The following is a 10,824-nucleotide window of genomic DNA, read 5'->3' on the forward strand; positions in this document are numbered from 1 at the left end:
CATAAGCATTTTCATCAAATTAAAAATATGCTCTTTACACGGGATCCCAAAAACATTAGTTTAAAAACTAGTTACAACATTCAAGTTACATAATAAGCCGACCTAGGTGGAAAAAGTTGGGTTTAACCCTAGTTCCCTTGAGCATCTCGGCGCGTTGGTCGAGCGGATTGTATATGTACATGTCACTACTATCGCCCCCCGACTCATGGCTGGTTGAGCTTCTCCTTACATTTACCTGCACCACAAAGCACCTGTGAGCCAAAAGTCTCAGCAAGAAAACATATTAAACAGTTCACAGAGTAACACATCTGTCAAACAGTAATAACTGAATCTGGTGAAGTCATTTTACAAATTAGCAATCATAGGGTCACGCAAGTGCGTGTCGCACTTCCTTTCAATTTGTTGGCATCCGAGCCAGTCAAGCGCATGTTGCACTCCCAGGGTGTCCCAACCATGGTGGCCTACACTCCACGTGCACAATGCCAATCTCATCTTATAAACTGAGTCCTTTAGGTCCTTGACTTATAAGTCAAGCCTCACATGCCCCCGACTTGTAAGTTGAAGCTTTAGGACCCTCGACTTATACGACGAGTCTTTCGAAGTCCAATATGCCCTCGACTAATAAGTCGATCCCCATTTAGCATCCTAATAACCCTCTGGTTTATAAACCGAGCTTCCAGTCACATCAGACAATACCTATCTCATATAGCATACATATCAACAATTACAATATATTATAATACATTCAAATAGCAGTCATAGGCATAATCATAATTATGCGCATTCCAGTGTACCTGATCAGATATCCACAAACATAACTATAATCATGCTCATTAACAGAGTCAAAGCCTTAATCATATCTATATTCATTAATGACTATGCTCTAATCACGCATTCACATAATGGGTGCAGTTTTCTTACCTTCGATCTGAATGCAAGTTACTAGCAACGCCCTTTGAGTACAATCCCTGATTCGAGCCCTTAGCGTAGACCTAGTCACAACCATAATAAGTAATTCCATCAACAACAGGAGAATAAAATCTTCCAAATCAAATACTAGCCTCCGAGTTGTCGAATTCCACTCAACAAGGAAGTAGAATCGACCTCGAGCCCAAGAGGTTAAGTTCCAGACCTAAAAACCTCACTAGGGCCAAAAATCCCCTTAAGGGTCGCGGCCCTAAGGACCCATGCTACGGCCCGCCTCTAAGTTAGAGGCTCGGCCCCCCCTGGAAAACTAACACACGCCGTGGCGCTCCCGTGAGGCGCCGCGGCCCGCCTCTGCCTCCGAGCCCTCCTGGCTCCTTCTTACTCCATAGGGATCACCTCGCGTCGGGTAACCCTAATATATCCACATAATAATGTGGTCTCAATCACACAAGCACATATTTGCATTTATACCCTGAATGGGTCAAATTACCAAAATACCCTTCCTATAAGAAATAGGCCCACATACACATATTTAATTTTTCTAACATGCAAGCATAATTATATTATTATATAATTCACATAGTAACAAAGTTATTGCCTCCCGACCCCCTAATCCAGGCACTAAGCCACATTAAGAAATTTGGGATGTTACAGGGGCCCTTAGCACAGATCTGGCCTGCTTATACCCAGGGTTGGGCCTATGTTTAGGTTTAGTTATTTATTTATGTTTAGTTTTAGATTTTGGGAAGTTATGTGGCAGAGTAGTCTTTTTTACCCTACTAGTACAACACACTGCCTATATGGGCACGTGGGGACATTTTCACTCCATTTTTTTCATGACGGTATTCCTTGTAGTTATAACAAACCTCCTGCAAGTTTTCGAGAAATTCTGAATAATTTATAGTAGTGAAAACAGAGTTCAAACAACTACTTTTACACACGTATAATAAAAAATAAATATGCGTGCAACAAACTGTTTAAACTCTATTTTCGACACTGTAAAATATTAAGAATTTCTTGAAAACTTGTAAGAGGTTCGTTATAACTACAAAGAACACCACCATAAAAAAGATCTGGGGTATAAACGCTTCTATGTACCTATATAGGGAGTGTGCTATACTGATACTATAAAAAAGACTACCCTACCACAAACGCTCCCATAGATTTTATTTGTTTCATTTGTTTTTTAATTTTAGCTAAAAAAATAGTTTTGAATAAATTTTAAATTATAGTTTAATTTAAGGATTTTAAATTATTTTTTAAGAAAAAAGACGGTATTTTAAATAATAAATAAAATTTATTTTGTTTAAACCAATTAAATACTGCCATGTAAATACATAGATCATAATTAGCAACTAAGTGAAACAAAATGGTGACAAAAAGTATTTACATCACAAAAAATATATCTATATATTAAAGTACAACATTTAATAAAATTATGCCGCAAAAAGAAACATTTAACAAAATTAGACATTTTACTTTTTAATTTTAAGGTTTTTAAATTAAATTTTTTATTAAAAAATAATTATTTTAAGATTTTAGAAATAAACAAAATTCAATTTGTTTAGACCAATTAAATGTTGTCACGTAAGTACTAATCAGAATTAACAACCAACTGTAACAAAATGGTAACAAAAAGTATGTAAATCAAAAAAAATAATAAAAAAATTTCCGCAATTATTCCTAAAAATATCCACATAATAAATATGAATAGCATTGCATGCTCCTCGGAATAAAGACGATATTTTCCTAAATCGATGAATAGTTATATTTACAATGCGGGAGGCCCATAATACACAAACCGATATGTGACTTTCGCAGAGTAGCCAAATGTGTCACTTGTGCTAAAATAGTACAAACCACTACAGTAACGTTAAAGCTTAGCTATTAACAGAAAAAGAAACAATTATGTACCTTCCCTAAATACCTACAAGAAATATTGCTCCACTGCCATCTGCTTATGCTATGGGCACCCCTGAAAATTAAGGACCAAAAATAAACTCACGTCAACACCACCCAAAAGTACTTGCCCTGTTATTATATACCCTCACATAGAACTGTAACCGCAGAATCAAGACAAAAAAATTATCCCACCAGAAGCACAGTGAACAGCCAGTCAGACTTTGCCCCAAATAATATCATCAAACTGAGTATAAGTTCAGATTGCTTTGGAGGAGACATCAATTAACCCAGACCTTTTGGTTGGTAATTCACATCAGCATAGTATTAGTTATTTAACATGTTCCAGCGGAAAAGCTTACAGTTCAATGCTGGACACCATCCACCACTACCCCAAGAGAACTGGAAATAACCTCCTTGGATTTGCAAAGTCCATTACTGTCAACAGAGGCTACACTAGAAGGGTCGCAGTTAGAGTCAACCGGCAAAGGCGTTCTATCCTTAATGTCATCTTTGGCTTCTTGGTTTAAAATTGGGTAAACCGCATCAGCAGAGACCTTGTTAGTATTTTGGGAAACAGAATAGGCATTAGATGTCAAATGTTTGTCATCTACTGATGCAGATGTTTGTTGAACAGCTGCACAGTCATTTTCATGACATATGAGCATTTTTTCTTCAGGATGATGACAGTTCTCTGTATCACCATTGGATATCTCGGCTCCAGTCCTAGAGTCATGGCAAACATTTTCAACAGAAACTTCCAACTCAGGTGAAAGAGTCTTTCCATCAAGTTCAGAAGTGCTGATTCCAGCAGAGCAGTGTGTAGAAACCTTATCATGAGAATCGAGATTGCTTGCAACAGTGTGATCCTCCACTTTTGCCTCACAATAAGCACATTCGGTATCATCCCTGGAGGCACAGAGAGCAGATCCCCCAGTTTTAGTGGCATCAACCGAAGATTCAATTTTTTCTTCAGATATACCACACTGGTTGAATTGCCTTCCCAATTCCCTTACTTTCTGATCAAGAACTGAAGTGTCTGAGCCACAAAAATCATTTTGACAGTCCCTGGTCTCTTCAGTCTGTTCACATAAACCATATGAATCTTCTAAGCTTTTGATTTTACCTTCCATATTAGCATGAGCCACAGAAAGCTCGATCAAACATTTTCTGTTACTATTATCCAAAGAGCCATCAGAAAGCTGCAAACTGGATACACTAGCAGGTTCATTTATATTCACACCATTAGTTTGATTTGCTTCACTAGAAATGTTCGAAACACACCCTTTGATGCACGTTTCGTCAGTTTTACACAACACTTCCTCCTTGGTATGGTGCTCAGGTTCACTGGAACTTGGACCTGCAATAAGTGTGTCATGATGATATAAAACATGTCTTGAAGGCTCACAAACTTGAAATACAATAATAAAATAACTACCTTCAGCAATAATTGAACTTTTTTCTGCATTTTCAATCTGCAACAGTGGTTTCTGTAACATCTCTATGCCAGGGAAAACCAACAGGTTCATATTTTTAATTTTCTTCTTGTGTGATACCTCAAGGGGCCTGAAACCAAATACCGAAGTCCATGTTCCTGTAAGTTGGGAGATAGCAGGTAGAACCAATCTCTCGACATTTAGAGAACGGAGGACCTGATAAAGATGAGCAACAATGAAATTGGCAGACAATGAGGAGATATTATGTTAATGAGATTAGTGAAAGTCAATGAACAGCTACAAGGTAGAAACACTAAGGCATCACTCCAAGCATTTACAATTTCAAATAACACATTATCCAAAAATTTATAGTCCAAGGATATGTGCTACGTCATAAAATTCAACATAATTATATTTTTTAAAAATGAAAAGTAATCAGTAAACAGAAACTGGATGTAGCAGTACGGAGAATTCTCAGAAGCTAAACTATAGTAACTAGAATAGGAACGATCAAAATTTACAAATGTAATTTGACATAAAGCAAAGATGTTTACTGTAAGAACATACAGATTCAATTGCACATAAAAGCCGTCGGCACATTCCTTGGCGCCTATACATATAGCGGGTCCCGATGAATGGCATTTCTGCTAATTCAGCTCCATGGATTCTGTTTGACCACATAATAATAATAAGTAATGCAACTGTGAAGAAATATAAATGTACACACATACATACAGAGAGGAGGGGCTATTCAATTCAAGCTATTTGTCCAAACAATTCTATCCCATCATGTGGGAGCTAAGCCAGACATTAAGCAACAACTAGCTGTTGAAAAAATAACATTCTCATTAGCATAATGTCATCACATACCGAACTGAAGCTGCACAGACAATCTCATCACCTCTCTCTAGAATTACAGTTAAGAAACCACTATAATTCAGGCGATTAAAATTAGACCTGTACAAAAGACAAAAATTTATTATGATTATCAATATTTAGAAACACACAAATTTCTGAAGAAATGTTGAGTAAACTATAAGCAAAGTATGCCTACCCAAAATTATAGACAATGTTATGAATCAGATTGATCCCACTTCTGTGATCAACCATAGGCAAAAAGCATTCGTCCATAATAGACAACGCAACAGCTATCTTGCAATTGCATTCAATTTTCTGTGCTTCATTGCATTTTTGAGATATATCACATACAGAAGTACTTGAGCCCACACTAGACCGACGAACAAGAGTCCATGAAAATCCTTCTTCCATATCATGTCTCACCCCAATAAGGGCCGTCAGTTTCTCAAATAGCTGGCAGAACAAAAACAGGAATAAATCAAAGCAATCAGGCATAAAATCAAATTAGATCAACAAATTGTTCAAATAGGAATACTCTCTTCAAAAGAGAGAGAAATGTAAAACTTCCTCATGATGACAATCAAAACAAAGTCTTAACTCATGCATATATTTCAGAATTTGGCAAATTCCTTAATGACAAATTCAACATTAAGCACATAATACGATTATTCCAACCAAAACTAATGAAAATAGATTACCGAGAGACAACTATGTTTACTAAAATTTATATTCCCACTTACATTTATAAAAAATAAAAAAGGCAATCTTGAAAAGCAATCGAACTCGTGTAAACAAAATTGACTAGTGTGCTCAACATCATTCATCATATTAAATTGAGTAATGATATGTGCACACACAAATTATCCCCAAATATTACACACACTTACGTGACAACTTTTTTCAACCAATTATATTTATTTAAGATGGGTCCCACTAAGTAAAAGTGACTTGCCACATAAGTTTGTAATGTTTGAGTGTAATTTGTGTGTGCACATATCATTACTCTATTAAATTAAAGGCCAACAATAGGAAACAATACCCCTAATCACAATCTTGCAAATTCAAGTTTCATAATATTCTACCCATGCAAATAATACCTGTTGACACTTCTTCCCACAGAAGGGTGAAGAGCTGGAAAAATTATACCCAGCATCATTTGCCCTACTACAAGATCGATGAACTACAGCAGAAAAAAACTGTTAAACATAAATTTAGTCTAAAGAATATTGATAAAAATAATCAAACACAAAAGCTAGAGCTTTACATTTTTCCTCACACAAATGGCATGTAAAAATCTCTGAAGCACCCAAACCAACATTATCATTCTCTTGAAATTCCCTTCCACCAGCCATCCCACAAAATTTGCATGAGCAATATACACAATGCCAATCACCAGAAGGGAAATTCTGCAGAAGGGAAAAAAAATAGTGTTCTCATTTGATACAGTAAATGTTGATACAATGTCAAGAATCATAACAAATCAATTGCAAAAAGAAAAGGGGTCAACATTTAAACATGTTCTGTTTCTAGAATAAATATCTTGTTACCATAAAGTAATTAAACAAAACATGCAATTGTAGCATTGGTTATGGTCTTGTCATGGTAACATAAAAAAAAAAAAACAAATTGATGTCAACCCTCCCCACTACTTGTAATCCATTTTTGTCATAGATTCAAGTTAAAAAACATAAACAACTTGTTATAATGTCACCAATTAGGGTCACACACATCACATGAGGTACTTCTGTTTACACTGTATACTCCAAAGTAAACCCTTAACCTATGAAAGGTGGCCAAGGAAATTAGTGACCTGACAACCTCCCTTTTGCATGCAATTGAAATGATATTTAAAGATGATAAACAGTGCATAAGAGGTCAGATGTATATACTTGAATATTTAAACAACTTTGGTGGAATGTTGATGGGCAACCATCACAACAGATCAAGTCTCCTCCATCTCCACATATACCACAAGTGTCATCATTCGGGTCTTCACCATTGATGTCTACATAATGAAACCCCTTACATTCAGATTCAAGTTGCTTATTCCAAGAGTCTAACAGGCATTGCAAGAGTGAAGTTCCAGACTCTAGACATATGTCGTTATATGGTTCACAGAGTTTACTTCCTGCATGGGTTTCAAATTGTGATATTGTTAAGGTTTCACTACAGCAGTCACAGAGAATGCCATCTCTTGTAATTTGACCCTTAAGCAACACATGTGTCTTTCTTCGGTTCATATAATGCACCTTCCCGTTGAGTGTAACAGTTCCCAAGTCAATCATCCAGGCAAGCACAGTTCTCTTCCCAGAATACAGGATATAACCATCAGAATCTGAATCTGAATCCTCCAAGGAGCTGCGAACCAACAAAGTACGTCGTTTTCCATTTTGAGTTTTCTTCTGCTTGTGACCCCGAACCAAAATCGGTATTCGCTTGCGTTGACTGCCAGCTGATTTTTCTCGCTGACGATGTAAAGATTTCCCTTTGGGCCTTCCTCTCCGTGATTTTGCCACCAGTTTCCTTTTATACTCTGTCTTGCAAGTTTCCTTTCCTGCTTCTGGGTTCAATTTTTTTTTCCCTTTTCTTTTCTTAAGAACTATCCTTTTAAGTATACCAAATTCCTCACGGGGTATCGGAATAAATTCAAAACCAGCTTTATAAACCTTATTTTCACCATTACCAGTTTCGTAGTGCTTTTGAAGCATCTTATAAGCAAGAGTGACTGACCAGTGAGTCTTCCCTTCTGGACTTACATACACAGCATCAAGGTAAGCCTTGCCAGCCCTAGGCCTATGTTGAATAGTCCAGCCTGCACTCAAAAGCAATTCTATAATTTTCTCTCTCACCGACTGTTTTACCACACTTCTAGGAGGCTCCACTTCTCTATCCTTTCTTTTAGTTTTCCCTTCCCCAACACTATCCTTCTGGTATTCAAGGCTCTGTTCATTAACTGTCTTGGGTCTCTTCCTAGTTGTGGCTTCAGCTTCCTTGATCACCAATTCCACCCCAATTTTGTTGTTGTTAGGTGATGATAATATCTCCACATTCAATTCTTCTCCATTCTGCTCTGTTTCCTGGCATGACAAGTAAGCTGGCAGGTTCGGATTCACATTGTCCTGCTCATTAGGCTGCAGGACAGAATGTACAGGCTGCCTTAAATCATCAGCATCTATTTCTCTTTCCTTAATATCAACACCCCCCTTCAAATCCTCATAGCTATCCTGTACCATCAGGGGCATCCCTCGTGTGTGTCTTAACTGACCATCAGACACCAACTTGTTATTGTCTTGATTTTCCATCTTACGCGGTCTCCCTAGCTTATGCTTCAAAGATCCATCTCTCTTTTGTGTTTTTGAGGGTCTCCCAAGCTTAAGTTTCAACACTCCAGGCCCCTCTTGCACTTTTCGGGGCCTTCCACGATTAAGTTTTATAGGTTTACTGTTCTCTTGCATTTTGGGGGGTCTTCCACGCTTATGCTTCAACTTCTTCTTCACCCCACTACCCGATGCTAATTGACCATGCACTTCATTTTCCACTTTGCGTGGCCTCCCACGTTTACCTTTCAACTTCTTCAGTCCACTGGTATCACTCTCTACCTTCTTCACCAAAGGTGGTCTACCGCGCTTACGTCCTGAGATCTTTTCAAGCCCACCATCCAATTGATCACCCTTAACCTTCTTCTGCTCAACCAATTTATTCTCAGACTTATCACCTTCCTCAATCTTCAAATCCAAAACATCTTCAGGCCCCTTCACTTTATCACATCCACCAGTCAACACAGAACTTGACCGCAGAACCCTACGACCAGCTAGCACTTCATCACTCAGCTGTTCCTCCTTAACCTTAACGTTCTTTTTCTCAGCACTAACACCATCACTGCCAATGTCTACAGCACCATCCGCCCTCTTCCTCTTCCTCCCATCATCTGATAGCTCTTCAACCTTTTCAAAACGACCCTCATCACCACCAGGTCCACCACTTTCTTCAAGCACCTCATTCACCAATGACTCTTTCTCAGGCTTAGGACCACAAAAAACCAAGTTTTTTACTTTCTCATCCCCTGATTCAGAACCCGCATGATTCCCTTCATGTCCTGTACTCTCAACAACAACTCGGTTCACAAAATCCTTACTACTGTCAGACTTGGCATAACGCGTACCAGATCTTAGACCCTCTTTCATCTCTCCCAAAACCACACAAAACCCTAATCGCAAAACCACCCAGCTTCAGTTCAAAACAACCTCACCAAACGAAATCAAAACAAAATGTCCAAAAACAAAAAGAAGAAGTTGCTCCCTTGCCATTCCATCCACTTTACTGAAAACAAAAACCCCAGTTCTAGAAAGAAGAAAAAAAAAGAAGCTCCCGGAACAAATTAACCCGACCCTGAAACCGAACAAAGAACTGCATAAACATCAAACCAGAAAATAGGGACAAAAACCAGATCAAATAAGAAGAGTATTAATGGGAGCTTACACAATGCAGCAGAATCGGAGAAATCGCGTGATCCTAAACTCTTTCGAAAATCTTCAGCAGTCCGGTGAGTCAATCTCCGAAATCCGAGACACATAATGGGTTTAGGGAGAAAGAGAGAGACAAGGGGGGAAATATAGAGAGTGAGATAAAGAAGAGTATTGCCGCTGAAATTTGTGAATGGGTTGAAGAATTTAGAAAGTTTTTTCAGTAGCATTATTTTTATTTAATTAAAAAAAAATTATAATTAAATATTTTGATTGGAAAATGGTAGAGACTAGAGAGTAGTACGTCGTAGGAAGAGAGAGAGACCTCAGCGTGCCCAAGGATGGGCGGGATCGTCAATTCGCCATTCTACGGCCTCCGATTTCCGATTTCCCTCCATAAATGTAAAATAAATAAAATAAAATATATACATACTTTTTTTTTTGTAATTTTTCTATTATTATTATTATTATATTTTTCTCTATTGAGATCCAAACCCATCCTTATTTGTCACAAAACAAACACATTTACACATTTTCCGGTCACCGCGTCACAACAACACCCAATTTGAAAGGAAAAAGAACATCACCAAATTTGAAATGTTTTTGCTAAAAAAAAATCATGTATTTTAATATTATTGTATGCATGTTTAATGTATATTATTATATTAATTAATAAGGAGGATATGAAACGATACATTCTTTATGTTTAAATTTGAAACAAAATTTATTATTAACAATATTTTGTAGTCTTACTTGTCATGTTTATGAAATGGAATCTTTTAGAAAACGGTAATATTGAAGAGAAGAAAGAAATATATGAAAAAAATTTAAAATCTGGTAAACATGTATAAGTGGTAATTTTTTTCGTGGGAGTAAGAGATTCAACATGTTCTAAAAATAGAATATTGGAATCTTGTATTCCCGAAATTTTTTAAATTGCCTACTCTTTATTTAAGTTTTTAGTCTAAATTTTAGATGACATAAAATTTAAAATTTGGCAATAATTTCGTCATGGTAATTTAAAACGGGATAATTGCGGCATAAGTACTTAATATTTGAATTTTGTACGTAGCATAGACCCAATGTTTATTTTTAGTGTCAATAGTACCCAAAGTCAGTAAAAGTGTAATTCTGTCAGTCTCCTCCGTTAGGTCTGCTAATAAGCTGATTAGGCAGGAACGTGTCACGTTTTTATTGGTCCAAATTATAATTATTTTTAAAATATTATTGAGCTAGATCAA

General features: G+C 37.0%; 1 protein-coding gene across 1 annotated transcript; it reads right to left on the reverse strand.

Moving 5' to 3' along the window:
- Positions 1-2,648: 2,648 nt before the first annotated feature.
- On the reverse strand, positions 2,649-9,972 carry LOC133791742 (uncharacterized). The gene is made up of 9 exons (XM_062229662.1): positions 9,600-9,972; positions 7,010-9,509; positions 6,385-6,526; positions 6,218-6,300; positions 5,317-5,573; positions 5,133-5,219; positions 4,830-4,929; positions 4,265-4,478; positions 2,649-4,186 (listed from the first exon to the last, which is right to left on the reverse strand). Exons 2-9 carry the CDS (start codon positions 9,302-9,304, stop codon positions 3,192-3,194), a joined length of 4,173 nt encoding a protein of 1,390 aa, XP_062085646.1. The 5' UTR covers positions 9,305-9,509; positions 9,600-9,972; the 3' UTR covers positions 2,649-3,191.
- Positions 9,973-10,824: the final 852 nt, after the last annotated feature.

Source organism: Humulus lupulus, chromosome 1 (assembly GCF_963169125.1).
Source record: "Humulus lupulus chromosome 1, drHumLupu1.1, whole genome shotgun sequence".
NCBI classification, from domain to species: Eukaryota; Viridiplantae; Streptophyta; class Magnoliopsida; order Rosales; family Cannabaceae; genus Humulus; species Humulus lupulus.

Bases quoted from the DNA above. Each gene is read 5' to 3' on its own strand.
- LOC133791742 (XM_062229662.1), bottom strand. From the start codon at position 9,304: ATGAAAGAGGGTCTAAGATCTGGTACGCGTTATGCCAAGTCTGACAGT. The intron at 6,527-7,009 runs GTATATACATCT...TCCCTTCTGCAG, and splicing joins AAAGTTGTTTAAATATTCAA to AATTTCCCTTCTGGTGATTG. The intron at 4,479-4,829 runs GTATGTTCTTAC...CATCTTTATCAG, and splicing joins TTTTATGTGCAATTGAATCT to GTCCTCCGTTCTCTAAATGT.